This window comes from Pecten maximus, chromosome 5 (assembly GCF_902652985.1).
Source record: "Pecten maximus chromosome 5, xPecMax1.1, whole genome shotgun sequence".
NCBI classification, from domain to species: Eukaryota; Metazoa; Mollusca; class Bivalvia; order Pectinida; family Pectinidae; genus Pecten; species Pecten maximus.
In genome coordinates this window covers 37,633,301-37,655,114 of record NC_047019.1, presented here as the reverse complement: position 1 = coordinate 37,655,114, position 21,814 = coordinate 37,633,301, and the positions used below count along the sequence as shown (strand labels likewise).

Sequence of the window (21,814 nt, the reverse complement as noted above, 5' to 3'; positions counted from 1 at the left end):
CTTTATAATGTGAGTACCTTTATAATGTCATAACCTTTATAAAGTCAGCATCTTTATAATGTCAATACCTTTATAATGTCAGTAACTTTATAATGTCAGTACCTTTATAATGTCAATACCTTTATAGTGGCAATATCATTATAATGTCAATGCCTTTATAATGTCAGTACCTTTATAATGTCAATACCTTTATAATGTCAGCACCTTTATAATGTCAATACCATTATAATGTCAGTGCCTTTATAATGTCAATACCATTATAATGTCAGCACCTTTATAATGTCAATACCTTTATAATGGCAATATCATTATAATGTCAATACCTTTATAATGTCATAACCTTTATAATGTCAATACCTTTATAGTGTCAGTAACTTTATAATGTCAGTAACTTTATAATGTCAGTAACTTTATAATATCAGCATCTTTATGTCAGTAACTTTATAATGTCAGTACCTTTATTATGTGAGTAACTTTATAATGTCAGTAACTTTATAATGTTAGCATCTGTATGTCAGTAACTTTATAATGTCAATACCTTTATAATGTCAGTAACTTTATAATATCAGCATCTTTATGTCAGTAACTTTATAATGTCAGTAACTTTATTATATTAGCATCTGTATGTCAGTAACTTTATAATGTCAATACCTTTATAATGTCAGTAACTTTGTAATATCAGCATCTTTATGTCAGTAACTTTATAATGTGAGTACCTTTAAAATGCCAGTACCCTTATAATGTCAATACCTTTATAATGTCAGTAACTTTATAATGTCAATACCTTTATAATGTCAATACCTTTATAATGTCAATACCTTTATAATGTCAGTACCTTTATAATGTCAGTACCTTTATAATGTCGATACCTTTATAATGTCAGTAACTTTATAATGTCAATACCTTTATAATGTCAATACCATTATAATGTCAATACCTTTATAATATCCGATGCCTCACAGTAACCGTTGTAGTCTGTGTTTGCCTTCCAGTCATCAACACAAATCTCCGGTAATCCAGACAACATCAGCTCCTAAACAGAGGGAACATGGTAACGCTACAGGTACATATCATGTGATAAATATTTTAGTGGAGGATAAATACAGAACATTGATACAAATCTCCTTATGGAGGCAACAATACTGAGGATAAATACAGAACATTGATACAAATCTCCTTCTTATGGAGGCAGCAATACTGAGGATAAATACAGAACATAGATACAAATCTCCTTCTTATGGAGGCAGCAATACTGAGGATAAATACAGAACATTGATACAAATCTCCTTCTTATGGAGGAAACAATACTGAGGATAAATACAGAACATAGATACAAATCTCCTTCTTATGGAGGCAGCAATACTGAGGATAAATACAGAACATTGATACAAATCTCCTTCTTATGGAGGAAACAATACTGAGGATAAATACAGAACATAGATACAAATCTCCTTCTTATGGAGGAAACAATACTGAGGATAAATACAGAACATTGATACAAATCTCCTTCTTATGGAGGCAGCAATACTGAGGATAAATACAGAACATTGATACAAATCTCCTTCTTATGGAGGAAACAATACTGAGGATAAATACAGAACATTGATACAAATCTCCTTCTTATGGAGGAAACAATACTGAGGATAAATACAGAACATAGATACAAATCTCCTTCTTATGGCGGCAACAATACTGAGGATAAATACAGAACATTGATACAAATCTCCTTCTTATGGAGGAAACAATACTAACTCGACTGCAATCATACAACGACTTATGTACAAAAGGTCACAAATATATTTACTTTTAGTACAATTTTTTTTAATTTCTTATAATACTAACTAAGTACTGTATGTGTGGCAAGAAATTCATTGATGAATTTTGATTATATGTGTCAAACCAGAGCACAGTGGGACAGAACAATACTTACCCATACCTTATAGTGTTATATACTACCTTACATTGAAATATGATTTACATCACCTTATGAGTGGTTAGGTTTAACCCTCACCTTTCACTACAAAGTCAATGTTTGATTTTCTAACAGTTTGGGGAATACCAGTAATCAAGAGTTGGTGTGTAACCCATTAAACACAACTTGATATCATGTTTATAAAGTCTTCTAAGTTTCAAAGAAATCAATCGAAAAATGTAGGATGACAAAATCAAACACTGAAATAAACCAAGGGCATTAATTTTTGCAAAGACAGTTGAATCAAATTTTTGTTTCAGGAAACAAAACAACATATGATTATAATGCTTACCAAGTTTCAAAGAGGTCAGTCAATAAATGTAGGAGGAGATCTCCAGACAAACTAAAGTTTACGCCGGGAAATGCCATACCATAATACTACTCCAATCAATTTTCTCAGGTATATAGAATTTGGTCTGTTTCTAAGAATAGGTCCTTCCAGCGACAGAGGTAGATACTAGTTCATATCATCAAACATCTGAGTCATAGATAAATAACTTATATAAAAATAACATACCAGTTCATACTCGTCAAACATCTGAGCCATATATAGATAAATGACTTATATAAAAATAACTTACCAGTTCATACTCGTCAAACATCTGAACCATATATAGATAAATGACTTATATAAAAATAACTTACCAGTTCATACTCGTCAAACATCTGAACAAGTGACTGTGGTATGAAGGCGTGAAAGCCAGACAGGAAGCTCTCTATCTGTGGCTGTATCGCTCGCGTCATCCTCAGTTCTGTTACCAGCTGGACGTACTCTTGCTATAACCATGACAACGCACTAAATCAGCACACTTAGGGCGAATTTGTTCTCCTAAAACCAGTTTTAGTTTCGAACCGGTTCTGTAAACTTTCCATTTGTTGAGTAAACCAGTTTCAAACCACATTTAAACTGAAACCGGTTCATTCATTTGTTTCTGATAAACCTAAACTAGTTTATTAAACCATTCAAACCACCACCGGTTGTGGTTTGGAAGGTTTCGTTTCTGAAAACAAGATGGCGAATGTTGTCAACACACATGCAGAATGTGCTCTTGAAGTGCGTTACATGCTCCAAACTTGCCAGCTATGGCTTGTAGTGCCATTTGACTGGACAAATAAAATATAAATTATAAATATTAATAATTGTTTTCCCATTAGTATGACAGTTTTCCCTTGTGTTTGAAAGAAAGTCTGCTAGAACTGCATGCGTTTCCCTGTCATTGCATTGTGGAAGTATGTCTTCAACATAATTTGGGATTCGGGGGATTTTTGTGCGTTCAGGAGGTATTAACGTTTCAAATACTGCTCTGAAGCTTTTTCTCCCAAAGACACCATATTGAAAACTAGAATTTCGCATTTGTTTCTCAAGAGCAAACCAGTTTTAGTTTACAAACCGTTTTGAAAACCAGGTTTAAACCATAAACCCAAACCCGAACCAGTTTATTTGCAACAAATTTGCCTTTAGTTGTATTTGTTTTGTTACACAATATAACAATCTATCTTTTTCTTTACATATTTGTATGGTATATAACACATTCTCCATGTCAAAATTTTGTCATACCTGTAATACATGATATTTGCCCCCAAAAATTCAATCTAATCTAGGAATTGGTCCTTCATTCTAATGGAATTCTTGGAATATAATGACGGTCCTTTACTTTTTAATTCTACGCTTCATATGGGTATCAGTATAAATACACTTTACTGTATGGTGAGATATATTGATCTTAAGTTTCACATAGAGATCTTTTACAGATCTTTCTTCCAATGTTTTATTATGTAACATGTTATCATTTTAGTGTTTCCCATTTTGAGCCAGTCAAAAATCATTGTTATTATATTATCATTTTAGTGTTTCCCATTTTGAGCCAGTCCAATCATTGTTATTATATTATCATTTTAGTGTTTCCCGTTTTGAGCCAGTCCAATCATTGTTATTATATTATCATTTTAGTGTTTCCCATTTTGAGCCAGTCCAATCATTGTTATTATATTATCATTTTAGTGTTTCCCGTTTTGAGCCAGTCCAATCATTGTTATTATATTATCATTTTAGTGTTTCCCATTTTGAGCCAGTCCAATCATTGTTATTATATTATCATTTTAGTGTTTCCCGTTTTGAGCCAGTCCAATCACTGTCTCTTCTTTACCCTGTATTCTATAGCTCATAGGTTTTAATATTAATATTGAATGTTTGTTTTAAACACAATGAAAATTAAACTTATACTCTGTCTCATCCAGATTTTTGTCTAAAGCAGTAAAATAATTTGGTCCCATCAATTCCTTTCTTTATCTATAGTGTTTTCTAGCTGCCTAATCAATCCAGACTCTGTCTATTTTATAATCGGCCCTATTTCAAGGTCCTTTTCCTTCTTTACACAAGTAAAAATGTAATGAAGACATGGTCAGCCAACATATGAACTCCTTTCGTGTGTAATAAATAATGCTGCCTTGTTGATAAAAACTCATTACTCAACTGTGTCAGTTACAATTAAAAACTTCTATGCAAACTAGATTTCCTCGCAAGGCCCCTGTGATTGCGGAATACTTGAATGTCTCCGCTGCTACTAATAAAATTCGAGATCAAGAGTAATCGATCTAAATGGGAAGTTACATTTGACAGTGTCGGATGAATTGAAATAGGATAACAGAGGATTCAATCATTAAGATGAATGTGAGTATTACAACTTAAAAAAGATAATGAAATGATATGATAACAAAGAAATGCGCAATAGCTGTGTTAAAATTTTACATCTTACAAGTTTCGTATGTGTTTTGCATTTTTATAGTCTCAATGGACTCTGGTTCAGATAAAGTACAATATACCAGAACATATATGAATTCATTGATACATCTTCAAATTCATGTAATATCATCAGAAAACATGACCATATTCAAATGTGATGGTAACGGTGTTCTGTAACTATGGCAAAAAATACCTTGTTTTCCTCTGTAACTGGAATCATAGCACCACCAGGTTTCAATGCTACTTCCTGCATTTTCCCAAACACATCAGTTTCCACAGAGAAAGTGAGGTCAAGGCCAAGGTTACTGATGTTGTGATCCAGTATCCACTTAAAACACAAGTAATTAATTAAGTTTTATCTTCATACTGATGGATCAGTGATATACCCCCTGGACCATCTAGTCCACACATGTACACCCCTGATCACCTGCTTGGAACCTCAGAGAAAACTAGAACTGTCGCCAGGATGGCTGACTAATACCCCCGCAATCTGCACGAGTCAATGGTGAATTAGAACTGTTAATTAGAGGCTAACTAAGATAACCCAGCAATATATATAGTGACCAGTTGCCATGGCAACCATAATTTTGAGAAAAAGAAAGTGGCATGCACATCTACACATGATCATTAATATGTGTGTGAAGTTTCATTGGAATCAGCGCATCGGTTTAGGAGGAGTTGTCCGGACAAAATGTGTCTACGGACGGACGGATGGCCGGACGGCCAGACAACCTGATTCCAGTATACCCCCCTAACGTCTTGTTTTTTACTGTCATGTTTATTGCTGTTTAATTTTAAAACATTCAGAAGTTTTTAAACTAATTGAAACCACAACCCATTTCCATGATAATATTTTGTGCTAGAATGCTTCTGTCTGCTTTACTCTCAAATTATCAAAGTATTCTGCATCATTACCTGAAGATTTTTTGCATATTCAGGATCAATCGAAGCAACATCTTCATAGTTTACAGGAATACCTATAAATAAACGTCGGTAAAACAAACATTCATCTTATATTACAGGCAAATCTAACCATGTATATGTTATTATTATGATTTAGTTTAAATACCTGTAAATTAGTTTTAGCAGAACTAAAATCTGTAGGCATCAATCTGAATGATTTTACAAGAAATATATGTACATTTGTTTAAAAATAGAATACCATCAGGAACTTGAACATGTTTTCCATGTTGAATGATCTGGGGTTTTGAACAAAGCTTTACCAACAGAAACTTTGTGCTAAGAAAAATCTACATGGAGAATGTTTGTAGCATACGATACCTAGGGCATGTTTAAAGCTTGCGATACTTAAGCCACGTGAAGAATTAGATACCTCAGATACATTTGTAGTATACAATACCTAGGATATGTTTGTAGTATACAATACCTAGGATATGTTTGTAGTATACAATACCTAGGATATGTTTGTAGTATACGATACCTAGGATATGTTTGTAGTATACAATACCTAGGATATGTTTGTAGTATACAATACCTAGGATATGTTTGTAGTATACAATACCTAGGATATGTTTGTAGTATACGATACCTAGGATATGTTTGTAGTATACAATACCTAGGATATGTTTGTAGTATACAATACCTAGGATATGTTTGTAGTATACAATACCTAGGATATGTTTGTAGTATACAATACCTAGGATATGTTTGTAGTATACAATACCTAGGATATGTTTGTAGTATACAATACCTAGGATATGTTTGTAGTATACGATACCTAGGATATGTTTGTAGTATACAATACCTAGGATATGTTTGTAGTATACAATACCTAGGATATGTTTGTAGTATACAATACCTAGGATATGTTTGTAGTATACGATACCTAGGATATGTTTGTAGTATACAATACCTAGGATATGTTTGTAGTATACAATACCTAGGATATGTTTGTAGTATACGATACCTAGGATATGTTTGTAGTATACGATACCTAGGATACGTTTGTAGTATACGATACCTAGGATATGTTTGTAGTATACAATACCTAGGATATGTTTGTAGTATACAATACCTAGGATATGTTTGTAGTATACGATACCTAGGATACGTTTGTAGTATACGATACCTAGGATATGTTTGTAGTATACCATACCTAGGATATGTTTGTAGTATACGATACCTAGGATATGTTTGTAGTATACCATACCTAGGATATGTTTGTAGTATACGATACCTAGGATATGTTTGTAGTATACCATACCTAGGATATGTTTGTAGTATACAATACCTAGGATATGTTTGTAGTATACAATACCTAGGATATGTTTGTAGTATACGATACCTAGGATATGTTTGTAGTATACGATACCTAGGATATGTTTGTAGTATACGATACCTAGGATATGTTTGTAGTATACGATACCTAGGATATGTTTGTAGTATACGATACCTAGGATATGTTTGTAGTATACGATACCTAGGATACGTTTGTAGTATACAATACCTAGGATATGTTTGTAGTATACGATACCTAGGATATGTTTGTAGTATACAATACCTAGGATATGTTTGTAGTATACAATACCTAGGATATGTTTGTAGTATACAATACCTAGGATATGTTTGTAGTATACAATACCTAGGATACATTTATAGTATACGATACCTAGGATATGTTTGTAGTATACGATACCTAGGATACGTTTGTAGTATACAATACCTAGGATACGTTTGTAGTATACGATACCTAGGATATGTTTGTAGTATACAATACCTAGGATATGTTTGTAGTATACAATACCTAGGATACATTTGTAGTATACGATACCTAGGATATGTTTGTAGTATACGATACCTAGGATATGTTTGTAGTATACAATACCTAGGATATGTTTGTAGTATACAATACCTAGGATATGTTTGTAGTATACGATACCTAGGATATGTTTGTAGTATACAATACCTAGGATATGTTTGTAGTATACGATACCTAGGATATGTTTGTAGTATACAATACCTAGGATATGTTTGTAGTATACAATACCTTGGATATGTTTGTAGTATACAATACCTAGGATACGTTTGTAGTATACGATACCTAGGATATGTTTGTAGTATACAATACCTAGGATATGTTTGTAGTATACGATACCTAGGATACGTTTGTAGTATACGATACCTAGGATACGTTTGTAGTATACGATACCTAGGATATGTTTGTAGTATACGATACCTAGGATATGTTTGTAGTATACGATACCTAGGATATGTTTGTAGTATACAATACCTAGGATATGTTTTTAGTATACAATACCTAGGATATGTTTGTAGTATACAATACCTAGGATATGTTTGTAGTAAACGATACCTAGGATATGTTTGTAGTATACAATACCTAGGATATGTTTGTAGTATACGGTACCTAGGATATGTTTGTAGTATACAATACCTAGGATATGTTTGTAGTATACGATACCTAGGATACGTTTGTAGTATACGATACCTAGGATATGTTTGTAGTATACGATACCTAGGATATGTTTGTAGAACGACCGAGTGAAGTAGATACTAAGGAGATGCTGGTGATAGAGAGCCAGTCCCAGAATATGTCCGGCAAATTGGAAGTAGTTGAGATGGTCTGGGTTGATGGCCGAGTTGCTGTTGGGCTGGAATGTACAACCTGTGGAGAAATTCATCTTAAATATCAGGATCCTCGGAGATGCACAGATCAGAGGTGCACATAGAATGTAGAAAAAGAAAAGAGATTTTACACTTTACGATCAAAAAGCTTACAAAATCTAACCAAACACATCACAGTCAGTAGAAAGGGAAATTTTCTAAAACCTACCATCAGCAGACTGTGTGAACAGTGCGTAATCGGGGTTGAGGATTTCCTTAGACAGAATATCAAACCATTCTCTCACCACTCCTCGGCCCTAAACAGAAAAACAATTACATTAGACATCTAATTAAACATGTTTCATGACAGGTTATATCCTATTAAATTATTTCTCCCTTGTCCTCAATAAACATAATTGAATCATTTTAAGTTTACCAATCCCCTTTCCTTCATCTTACTCCAAAATTTCTTTTTTTAAACCTAGCTAACCACTCTCTCTTTCAAATTTTAAACATCCTCCTTGGGCAGTTGAGGTTGTTACCAACTACTTAAAAGAGTCCCGAATGACTAAGCTATTCATGAGCAATAAACTCCTCTAAATTTCTATCTTTATATTCCCTCTACCTCCCCACCATCAAACTTCACAGAGATTGTTGTTTTTATTTACCACTCCTTCCTCCCCATTAAACTTCATGGAGAATGCTTTCTTCAACTTGTCTGGAGGCATCTCCATCATTCTCTCACAGCTACTGTGGAACAACCGACCTGAAAATATGCACATACATATATCAAGATAATGGAAAAACTCCAGAGTTCATTCAGATGGCTAGATGACCTAAGGACAAATGGCTAGATGACCTAAGGACAAATGGCTAGATGACCTAAGGACAAATGGCTAGATGACCCAATGACAAATGGCTAGATGACCCCAATGACAGATGGCTAGATGACCTAAGGATAAATGGCTAGATGACTCAAGGACAAACGGCTAGATGACCTAAGGACAAATGGCTAGATGACCTAAGGACAAATGGCTAGATGACTCAAGGACAAATGGCTAGATGACTCAAGGACAAATGGCTAGATGACCCTAAGGACAAATGGCTAGATGACCTAAGGACAAATGCTAGATGATTCAAGGACAGATGGCTAGATGACCTAAGGACAAATGGCTAGATGACCTAAGGACAAATGGCTAGATGACCCAATGACAAATGGCTAGATGACCCCAATGACAGATGGCTAGATGACCTAAGGATAAATGGCTAGATGACTCAAGGACAAACGGCTAGATGACCCCAATGACAAATGGCTAGATGACCTAAGGACAAATGGCTAGATGACCTAAGGACAAATGGCTAGATGACCCCAATGACAAATGGCTAGATGACCTAAGGACAAATGGCTAGATGACCCTAAGGACAAATGGCTAGATGACCTAAGGACAAATGGCTAGATGACCCCAAGGACAAATGGCTAGATGACTCAAGGACAAATGGCTAGATGACCCAAGGACAAATGGCTAGATGACCCCAAGGACAAATGGCTAGATGACCCCAAGGACAAATGGCTAGATGACTCAAGGACAAATGGCTAGATGACCTAAGGACAAATGGCTAGATGACCCAATGACAAATGGCTAGATGACCCCAATGACAGATGGCTAGATGACCTAAGGATAAATGGCTAGATGACTCAAGGACAAACGGCTAGATGACCCCAATGACAAATGGCTAGATGACCTAAGGACAAATGCTAGATGATTCAAGGACAGATGGCTAGATGACCTAAGGACAAATGCTAGATGATTCAAGGACAGATGGCTAGATGACCTAAGGACAAATGGCTAGATGACCTAAGGACAAATGGCTAGATGACCCAATGACAAATGGCTAGATGACCCCAATGACAGATGGCTAGATGACCTAAGGATAAATGGCTAGATGACTCAAGGACAAACGGCTAGATGACCCCAATGACAAATGGCTAGATAACCTAAGGACAAATGGCTAGATGACCTAAGGACAAATGGCTAGATGACCCCAATGACAAATGGCTAGATGACCTAAGGACAAATGGCTAGATGACCCTAAGGACAAATGGCTAGATGACCTAAGGACAAATGGCTAGATGACCCCAAGGACAAATGGCTAGATGACTCAAGGACAAATGGCTAGATGACCCAAGGACAAATGGCTAGATGACCCCAAGGACAAATGGCTAGATGACCCCAAGGACAAATGGCTAGATGACTCAAGGACAAATGGCTAGATGACCTAAGGACAAATGGCTAGATGACCTAAGGACAAATGGCTAGATGACCCAATGACAAATGGCTAGATGACCCCAATGACAGATGGCTAGATGACCTAAGGATAAATGGCTAGATGACTCAAGGACAAACGGCTAGATGACCCCAATGACAAATGGCTAGATGACCTAAGGACAAATGGCTAGATGACCTAAGGACAAATGGCTAGATGACCCCAATGACAAATGGCTAGATGACCTAAGGACAAATGGCTAGATGACCCTAAGGACAAATGGCTAGATGACCTAAGGACAAATGGCTAGATGACCCCAAGGACAAATGGCTAGATGACTCAAGGACAAATGGCTAGATGACCCAAGGACAAATGGCTAGATGACCCCAAGGACAAATGGCTAGATGACCCCAAGGACAAATGGCTAGATGACTCAAGGACAAATGGCTAGATGACCTAAGGACAAATGGCTAGATGACCCCCAAGGACAAATGGCTAGATGACCTAAGGACAAATGGCTAGATGACCCCAATGACAGATGGCTAGATGACCTAAGGATAAATGGCTAGATGACTCAAGGACAAACGGCTAGATGACCCCAATGACAAATGGCTAGATGACCTAAGGATAAATGGCTAGATGACTCAAGGACAAACGGCTAGATGACCCCAATGACAAATGGCTAGATGACCTAAGGACAAATGGCTAGATGACCCTAAGGACAAATGGCTAGATGACCTAAGGACAAATGGCTAGATGACCCCAAGGACAAATGGCTAGATGACTCAAGGACAAATGGCTAGATGACCCCAAGGACAAATGGCTAGATGACCCCAAGGACAAATGGCTAGATGACCCCAAGGACAAATGGCTAGATGACCTAAGGACAAATGGCTAGATGACCTAAGGACAAATAGCTAGATGACCCCAATGACAGATGGCTAGATGACCTAAGGATAAATGGCTAGATGACTCAAGGACAAACGGCTAGATGACCCCAATGACAAATGGCTAGATGACCTAAGGACAAATGGCTAGATGACCCTAAGGACAAATGGCTAGATGACCTAAGGACAAATGGCTAGATGACCCCAAGGATAAATGGCTAGATGACTCAAGGACAAACGGCTAGATGACCCCAAGGACAAATGGCTAGATGACCCCAAGGACAAATGGCTAGATGACCCCAAGGACAAATGGCTAGATGACCTAAGGACAAATGGCTAGATGACCTAAGGACAAATGGCTAGATGACCCAATGACAAATGGCTAGATGACCCCAATGGCAATTGGCTAGATGACCCCAATGACAGATGGCTAGATGACCCAATGACAAATGGCTAGATGACCCCAATGACAGATGGCTAGATGACCCTAAGGATAAATGGCTAGATGACTCAAGGACAAACGGCTAGAAGCCCCCAATGACAAATGGCTAGATGACCTAAGGACAAATGGCTAGATGACCCTAAGGACAAATGGCTAGATGACCCAAAGACAAATGGCTAGATGACCCCAAGGACAAATGGCTAGATGACCCCAAAGACAAATGGCTAGATGACCCCAAGGACAAATGGCTAGATGACCTAAGGACAAATGGCTAGATGACCCTAAGGATAAATGGCTAGATGACCCCAAGGACAAATGGCTATATGATTCAAGGACAGATGGCTAGATGACCTAAGGACAAATGGCTAGATGACCCCAATGACAGATGGCTAGATGACCTAAGGATAAATGGCTAAATGACTCAAGGACAAACGGCTAGAAGCCCCCAATGACAAATGGCTAGATGACCTAAGGACAAATGGCTAGATGACCCTAAGGACAAATGGCTAGATGACCTAAGGACAAATGGCTAGATGACCCCAAGGACAAATGGCTAGATGACTCAAGGACAAATGGCTAGATGACCCCAAGGACAAATGGCTAGATGACCCCAAGGACAAATGGCTAGATGACCTAAGGACAAATGGCTAGATGACCTAAGGACAAATGGCTAGATGACCCAATGACAAATGGCTAGATGACCCCAATGGCAATTGGCTAGATGACCCCAATGACAGATGGCTAGATGACCCAATGACAAATGGCTAGATGACCCCAATGACAGATGGCTAGATGACCCTAAGGATAAATGGCTAGATGACTCAAGGACAAACGGCTAGAAGCCCCCAATGACAAATGGCTAGATGACCTAAGGACAAATGGCTAGATGACCCAAAGACAAATGGCTAGATGACCCCAAGGACAAATGGCTAGATGACCCCAAAGACAAATGGCTAGATGACCCCAAGGACAAATGGCTAGATGACCTAAGGACAAATGGCTATATGATTCAAGGACAGATGGCTAGATGACCTAAGGACAAATGGCTAGAAGGTTTTGGTTTGTTTGGTTTGTTTTTGTTTAACGTGCTATTAACAGCCAGGCTCATTTCAGGACGTGCCAGGTTTTGGAGGTGGAGGAAAGCCGGAGTACCCGGAGAAAAACCACCGGCCTATGGTCAGTACCTGGCAACTGCCCCACGTAGGTTTCGAACTCGCAACCCAGAGGTGGAGGGCTAGTGATAAAGTGTCGGTACACCTTAACCACTCGGCCACTGCGGCCCCTATGACCTAAGGACAAATGGCTAGATGACCTAAGGACAAACGGCTAGACAAGGTGACAAGAGTATACATCCACCAAGAGCATATTAAGATGCCAATAATGAAAATTTTACTGTTAGATATCACCTTGTGACTAGTATGAACCAATAAGATAACAAAGCCTTAGTAATTAGAGCTGTTCAATACCTCTGGTAATGACTTTATATGGTAGGTTCTAAATGTTTACACCTGAGTCTGTGTTCCTACCTCTGTCCACCACCAGTATGTCCTCCTGGTTAAGTGTGGAATGTATCAGTCCGTTCTCATCAGGTGTAGTGCCTAAATTCTCGTAAAACCATCGCCTTCTTGTCTCAAATGGCTGAAAATAATTTGGAACAACACATAAACTATGGCTTCTACAATAATGTTTATAGTTAGTCTACCAGTATTTTAAGAGCATTCAAATAAGATATCAATAACATATGCATATTCCTCGAAAATGCAGATCACAACAAAATCCAAATTAGCATGAAGTGGCTATAGAACTGACTTTAGAAGTTAAGATATATGAGTAGTGTCTCCACTTTAACCTAAGATAATGTAATGCTGTCATGTGATGTACATCACAGTAATGTGTAGTGTCTCCACTTTAACCTAAGATAATGTAATGCTGTCCCGGTGATGTACATCACAGTAAGTGTCTCTACGGTAACCTAAGATAATGTGATGCTGTCCCGGTGATGTACATCACAGTAAGTGTCTCTACGGTAACCTAAGATAATGTAATGCTGTCTTGGTGATGTACATCATAGTAAGTGTCTCTACGGTAACCTCAGATAATGTGATGCTGTCCCGGTGATGTACATCACAGTAAAGGTCTCTACGGTAACCTTAGATAATGTAATGCTGTCCCGGTGATGTACATCACAGTAATGTGTAGTGTCTCTACGGTAACCTAAGATAATGTAATGCTGTCTTGGTGATGTACATCACAGTAAGTGTCTCTACGGTAACCTTAGATAATGTAATGCTGTAATGTGATGTACATCACAGTAAAGTGTAGTGTCTCTACGGTAACCTCAGATAATGTAATGCTGTCCTGGTGATGTACATCACAGTAATGTGTAGTGTCTCTACGGTAACATAATGCCATTTGTTACCACCAGGGGGCAGTCTTTTGTGTGCTTTACCTGTGATTTGATTATGTACAGAAACTGGGACATCAACTCAGGACACTCCAGCAGGAAGTGGAAGTGGTCAAATATCACTTTAGGATTTCTGAAGAAAAGAAAAAAGACTTGTTAAATATGTAATTGTAATAGAGCAATTCTAAAATGAATAAAGCGTTTTAGTTAAAACTAAAAATATGTGCGTGAAACACACCTCCTTCAATTGAAATGGAACTCAAGTTAAAATTTAGCAATAGATAAAAAATGTGCAGTTTGAGTGTACATTAGTATATAAACTCCATAGAACGTTCATGCATAATATCAGTATTCTATCATCACTATTGAGTGCATGTCAGACTGTAAAACTATTAAAATGAAACATAATATCAGTATTCTACCATCACTATTGAGTGCATGTCAGACTGCAAAAGTACTAAAATGAAACATCAGTGGTCAAAAATGTTCAAAATGTAGGAAACATTTATAATCAATTTTTATTTTTGACTGTACACAAATGATGTATGACTGAAAAATATTTTGAAAGGAAAACAATATTATGCTATCATTATCAAAGAATACATAACAAACCCTTCAAAACTGCTGTTACACTACAAAATTGCAATGGACGAAGAGAAACAATTTATGAAAGGGCATAAATACATTTTCACAAGTTAGGGTATTCTTGTGATTAATACACATATGATATTGTAGTTTTGCTTTTCTTTAATACTGCCAGGAGTGGTGATTTAAGTTCCGACTACATGGACTAGTGTTTTACTGAAAACTGAAATGCCATCATGTTGTTAGATTTAGCTGTAAGTACCTGATTACTAAAGCCTTCAATACATGGTTATGGCGCCAAACAAATTCTATAAACCTTGGTGACGTCATCCTGTCAAATAAAGAATAATCAAATAACAGGTTAATAAATCGTTTCATGGTCTTAGATAAAAAATATTAGTTATTGAAAAGTTTTATTTTTTTATCATTTTATGACATGATAATGTAAGTAAGCTTGATGTTGGTGTATATGCAGATATCCAGTAGTATATTGATGTACAGTAAAACCTCGCTATATCGCCACCTTCTGTTCTCAGCTATTTCTGCAGTATATCAGGTTACCCAAGTTTGCTGTCCAAACACTATGAATAATGCTTCCATAACAACTGTAGACTTTGAAAATCAAAAAGAATCACCGTAAGATTCAGAGTAGCATAACCACCAGAGCACCTGTAATACTACACAACCCGCTCCCCACACCTTAGGGTAGTTATATTCCCCTGGGCTCCCCCTTTGGATCCGCCCCTGTTAAAACACATGTCCTTCTGGACTCAATTTGGTGATATTAACGAGGTAAAGATGATATCATTTTGACCGTTTGTTCTCGAAATATGTTGGCGTATATGACATCAGACAGAAGATAACTTATTGTTGGTGTATATGACATCCTATAGTATGTTGGTGTGTATGACATCAGACAGTATGTTGGTGTGTATGCATCAGACATATTTGGTGTATATGAAATCCTATATATGTTGGTGTGTATGACATAAGACGTATGTTGGTGTGTAGACATCAGACATTTGTTGTGTGTATGACCTCAGCATATGTTGGTGTGTATGCATCAGACAGCTAATATTTGGTGTGATGACATCGACAGAAGATAACTTATTGTTGGTGTGTATGACATCATATAGTATGTTGGTGTGTATGACATCAGACAGAAGATAACTTATTGTTGGTGTATATGACATCCTATAGTATGTTGGTGTGTATGACATCAGACAGAAGATAACTTATTGTTGGTGTATATGACATCATATAGTATGTTGGTGTGTATGACATCAGACAGAAGATAACTTATTGTTGGTGTATATGACATCAGACATCAGACAACGAGTGTTGGTGATATCCTGTAGTAATTAAGAGCTTACTGCTGTTGTATTTGACATGAGCAGCACATGTAGAAAGCCTGGACTACGCCACATATCCTTGGCAGGGTAACTCCCACCACATCTTGGTCTGCCTGCTCAAGGCTTAGGCGTTTTAAAAGCTGCTCTTCCATATCAGCCAGAGTGAACTTGGCAGCTACCACCTTGTGATGGGTTGTCTCCCCTTCGGTTGGAGTTATCTCCCATTCAACACTAGCTCCCATACTTTTTGGTTCTTCTTTCTCCTCTGTTTTTACATCTGTGCTTTTCTCTGTGCCTACTTTCTCCACTGACACTTCATTTACTTTCTTTGTTTCCTTTATGGAATCAACTGGGTCTGCAACATACAAATCACCAGGGCAATCTCTGGCAAGAGAATTCAAATTTCCAAAGGATATTTCTTTTTTGAAATTTTCTGGATTTCTTTCAAATTCCATCTTGAGAAGATTGAGCCAGTCATCCAGTAGTTGCCAGAGCATCTCCAGTGGCTGAAATAATAAAGAGTGTAAGACTGGTTATACAGCATGAAATCACTTCAAAAGATTCAGTTGTGAACAGAAAAAATCACAACTGGATGTGAAGCTCATACCATGAATTTCAAATAGCTTTCTAAAATAATGATATAATTCTAGATGGAATGGGTCACGAGACAAATCTTTTTTTTTTTTTTTTTTGTCATCCTACCTCTAACTCAACATCTACATAGCCATTTGAGCATACCTTGAAGATTTGAGTAGTTTTAGGTGACATGGGTGCAACTCCATTGATAGCAGATGTTTGAGATGAGTTGGAGGAACTGGACATGGACCTGTACAGCGTACACAGGGTTTTCACACATCGTAACAGACTTGACACCTGGGTCTCCACATTGCTGGATACACTGTAAAACACATGTCATTTTCGTACCTGTGTCTATTTTTGGCACTATAAAAAACACATGTAATTTTCATACCTGTATACATATATGTTTCTATATTGCTGTCACTATATAAAATACATGTAATTTTCTAAAACACACTATTTTCGGCGTTAAATAAAACACGTATTATTTTTTTATAAAAACACATGTCTTTAATATTTTGACATTATATAAAACACATGTATTTGTTTTACCAGAGGAGGTCAAGACCAATATTTTCATCTGAGAAGTTCACAACTATTTGTTTTACTAATGTTATATTTACTGGAGGAAGTTGTGAACTTATTTTTACCTAGGAGGTACAAAACTTAAGTTTTGGTCCAGGTATGAATGTAACCATTAATTTTTCCTGAATGAGGATATTTTCCAAATAAAGGTTCTATCCAATACCTGTTTTTTTACCTGAGGAGATTGTGTCCTATGTTAGAGGCTTCCTCTGACAGCTGGATCAACACCTTATTAGCCATATTACTGTTTTTGTCTATCAGGTACAACAAGACCTTTGTATACTGAAAAAAATATTAACTCTTATATAATATCAATTACAGTTATTTCACTTTTATAATCAAAACAATTTTTAAAGTTGAATTGAATTGTTTTCAAAAGAAAAATGAAATCCAATTAGTACACATGTAAATAAATGTTAAGTACAAATTATGCATACCTATAATCACTTCATTTCCAAGATTTATAATTTATGTTTAGTGCATTCATGTGAAAAATTGAAAAGCAAATGCTTTACACAGAAATTTTAGAAGCTGATCCTTTGCTTATACATACCAATGTTTCTTTGAGTGTCTCCTTTCTCACCATACTGATCAGCTGATCAAACAACTTGGGCATATGTTGTAGCAGTGTGCAACAGGTTTCACTGTAGCCACCCTATAACAGGTAAATCAAAATACAGACAAATAGAACAGAAATACAAAATAAACCAAGAATATTCTTTCATGTTTTATTCAAATGTCCGATTACACGCGAATCAAACATACCTCTACACTAAGATCCATGGGGGTCTTGTTGCTTCTATTGGGGACAAACTTTGCCCCTTTATTCAATAAGATGTTAGCTGTGTCGTGTTGCCCATGACTGAAACAGCAAACACATTGAACATGTATCTATTTTCATTAACCACACATTACAGTAGCTAAGATGTTAAGGTAATCAGTTGAAACTCAATCTACAGTTGATTGAAGTTCCTTCATCATAAGGTGGTAAGTTAGTACTATTTATAAATCGATGACTCAATGTTTATATAATAAACATATATTTCACATGAACAGGCAATGTCAAAAAAAAGAAAACTTATAACTAAAAATCAATAAAATGATGACAAAATATAGATTTGTATGGTGAAAAATAGAAAACTTCTTCAAAACAAGAAAACACTAACACTATGATACATGTACATTGCTGTCCGCACTCCATACCCCACCCCTCCACACCCAACATTCAATTTTATAATCCCTCCCCCCCACCCCCACCCCCCTGTGCACTCAACTCCCAACCCTCAACCATGGTAAGGGGATAGAACTCAAAGACTTCCTCAGAGGGGCACGCTCAACAGAAGGCCAAAAGTGAGGCAGTGTCAAAGGAGACATTAGGACATAAGAAAGTTGTTTAAAAAGAAGAGAAAAAACAAGATCCCAAATTTGTATTAGTTGCTTCTTCGATCATGCAATGGCAGCAGCAGGTACAATTCTTACACCCTAACTGTGGGTCTGATAAAGTTTGGGGAGGGCTTATATATTATCTACTTACAGTTTACTACTTTAGAATTGATGTTTCTGCAAAAATGAAGAAGGAGGCTTGAAGAAGGGGGCTTATTTGCGAATAAATATGGCAACAGAAATAATTAATTGCATTTGTATAAATGTCCTATTATGTTTGACAAATTTGTTGCACAGCTAATATTAACCTGCATGCGAAGTGTAATGGCATCCATCCGTAGTGGTTTGGTCTGTTGACGTCAGCCCCATGGTCCAGTAGGCACAATACAGTCTGTTTAAGTAGAGTAGATGACAACACAAAGTAAAATTACTCATTTTTGTTTCCGAATTTATTTTATGTTATTAAAATATACTGACTGACTAAGGGATATGATGTAGAAGTTGTACACAGACAATCACAATCTATCCAGTACTAAACTATGTAATTTCATTGTTTTACATTAAGTTCAATCCTTACACTGCATTGAAGACCTGCCAATGTACTCACAGATTTGTGTCCATTTTGACAGGCAACATGTAAAGCTGTCTGACCTTGTGCATCCTGTCAATGAAAAAAATAAAATTTAAGTAAATGAATAATTAGTGTTAGTAGCTAATATAATAATTGCAATTAAATGTCAGTGATTACACGTCATTACAGCCATGGTATTGTCTCTCAGGTTAGATTTTAGACTGTAGAACAGATATCAAAGTTGTCTTTTTACCAAGTATTTGTATATCTTTTTGTAACTTAGGTAACCAAAACAACATAATACATAAGCAAGTTATATTTATCTAGATGTGTTTCATTGGGTGTCCACATACCTCTACATCCACATCTTTGACATAGGTGAAGATATCATGCAGGAGTTCAGTCCTTCCATTGACAGCTAGCCAGTGGATCTACAAACATAATGGTAAAGTTATCAGTTTGTTATGATCGTGTAGCCAGGTGTTCATATAACATTCAAATCAACGCGTGTATCGGCAGTGTTGGAATGTACATGTAAGTATGTATGTATATGTACATGCAGCGTGGACCGTCCCTCCAAATACCAGTCACCACCATCTCCCTACTTCACTCTCACCTATTCCCGCGACGGTGACACATGTACAAAACCATGGAGAACAAGGTCCAGTCACTGCCTTACTCGGATGTTCCTTGTAAGTATGTTATGTGTTAAATACTGTTACAGTAATTTAAATCATAATCATTTGTTATTATATCTCATCAATGTATATATACTATAAATAGACGCACTAACACATCACTCATGCCATAAGATAGTCTATCTTATGGCATGAGTGATGTGTTAGTGCGTCTATTTATTACATAGGTTTTCTGGTCAGCGACCATGAATAAATACGTAATCATCAACTACTGAACTGTGTTTGTGATATATGTAGTAGTAGCTACCTTACAATTGTATTTATTATCAATCTAAATGAGATCCTAAATATAATACTGTAAAAGCATTTAATTTTTTTTAGTTTAAGTTTCGTTGTTTACATTATGAAAAAAAAAAATTATCATATATAGTTGATCTAGTAATTTCATGCACATTTACTAAACATATCAGAAATTTTAATGTTTTTACAGTAGACACTGATATGATTACTGGGATATATCTATATTCATAATGAAAAGAAACAGATTCTTTTTCCCAGTTAAATTCATGTTACATTTCAGAGATAATTAAGATACTTTCATGTGTTTTAATCAGTTATAAAACATCAAAACAATTAACTGATGTTAATATGTGTAATCTGCGCTAATGTTAAAAGCATTGTTGAAATGTAGGCCAACATCAAAGTAATGTGATAGCTTTACCATGTGATTTCATGCAAAAATGAAAATATATTCATATCATTTTTCATTATGTGACATAATATATATACATGTACTTACAATGGTTAGACCCCTAAATACTTACTGTGGTTAGACCCCTATATACTTACTGTGGTTAGACCTCTATATACTTACTGTGGTTAGACCCCTATATACTTACTGTGGTTAGACCTCTATATACTTACTGTGGTTAGACCTCTATATACTTACTGTGGTTAGACACCTATATACTTACTGTGGTTAGACCCCTATATACTTACTGTGGTTAGACCCCTATATACTTACTGTGGTTAGATCCCTATATACTTACTGTGGTTAGACCTCTATATACTTACTGTGGTTAGACCCCTATATACTTACTGTGGTTAGACCCCTATATACTTACTGTGGTTAGACCCCTATATACTTACTGTGGTTAGACCCCTATATACTTACTGTGGTTAGACCTCCAAATACTTACTGTGGTTAGACCTCTATATACTTACTGTGGTTAGACCCCTATATACTTACTGTGGTTAGACCTCCAAATACTTACTGTGGTTACAACCCTATATACTTACTGAGGTTAGACCCCTATATACTTACTGTGGTTAGACCTTTATATACTTACTGTGGTTAAACCCCTATACACTTACTGTGGTTAGACCTCCAAATACTTACTGTGGTTAGACCTCTATATACTTACTGTGGTTAGACCCCTATATACTTACTGTGGTTAGACCCCTTTATACTTACTGTGGTTAGACCCCTATATACTTACTGTGGTTAGACCCTATATACTTACTGTGGTTAGACCCCTTTATACTTACTGTGGTTAGACCCCTATATACTTACTGTGGTTAGACCCCTATATACTTACTGAGGTTAGACCTCTATATACTTACTGTGGTTAGACCCCTATATACTTACTGTGGTTAGACCTCTATATACTTACTGTGGTTAGACCCCTATATACTTACTGTGGTTAGACCTCCAAATACTTACTGTGGTTAGACCTCTATATACTTACTGTGGTTAGACCCCTATATACTTACTGTGGTTAGACCCCTATATACTTACTGTGGTTAGACCCCTATATACTTACTGT

General features: G+C 36.4%; 1 protein-coding gene across 1 annotated transcript in view; it reads right to left on the bottom strand.

Annotated features, from left to right (window-relative positions):
- The window catches only part of LOC117327967 (E3 ubiquitin-protein ligase HACE1-like), a 42,786-nt gene that overhangs the window by 6,868 nt on the left and 14,104 nt on the right, over positions 1–21,814 (bottom strand). The window contains exons 6-23 of the mRNA XM_033885235.1: positions 19,704–19,781; positions 19,387–19,440; positions 19,088–19,170; positions 18,162–18,258; positions 17,950–18,051; positions 17,572–17,678; positions 16,971–17,130; positions 16,254–16,738; positions 15,143–15,211; positions 14,341–14,428; positions 13,418–13,529; positions 8,966–9,063; positions 8,527–8,614; positions 8,209–8,358; positions 5,631–5,692; positions 4,909–5,043; positions 2,618–2,749; positions 938–1,033 (exon numbers count right to left, since the gene is read on the bottom strand). Of these exons, the coding sequence (XP_033741126.1) occupies positions 938–1,033; positions 2,618–2,749; positions 4,909–5,043; positions 5,631–5,692; positions 8,209–8,358; positions 8,527–8,614; positions 8,966–9,063; positions 13,418–13,529; positions 14,341–14,428; positions 15,143–15,211; positions 16,254–16,738; positions 16,971–17,130; positions 17,572–17,678; positions 17,950–18,051; positions 18,162–18,258; positions 19,088–19,170; positions 19,387–19,440; positions 19,704–19,781 (2,196 nt within the window). The remainder of the gene's footprint in view (positions 1–937; positions 1,034–2,617; positions 2,750–4,908; positions 5,044–5,630; positions 5,693–8,208; positions 8,359–8,526; positions 8,615–8,965; positions 9,064–13,417; positions 13,530–14,340; positions 14,429–15,142; positions 15,212–16,253; positions 16,739–16,970; positions 17,131–17,571; positions 17,679–17,949; positions 18,052–18,161; positions 18,259–19,087; positions 19,171–19,386; positions 19,441–19,703; positions 19,782–21,814) is intronic.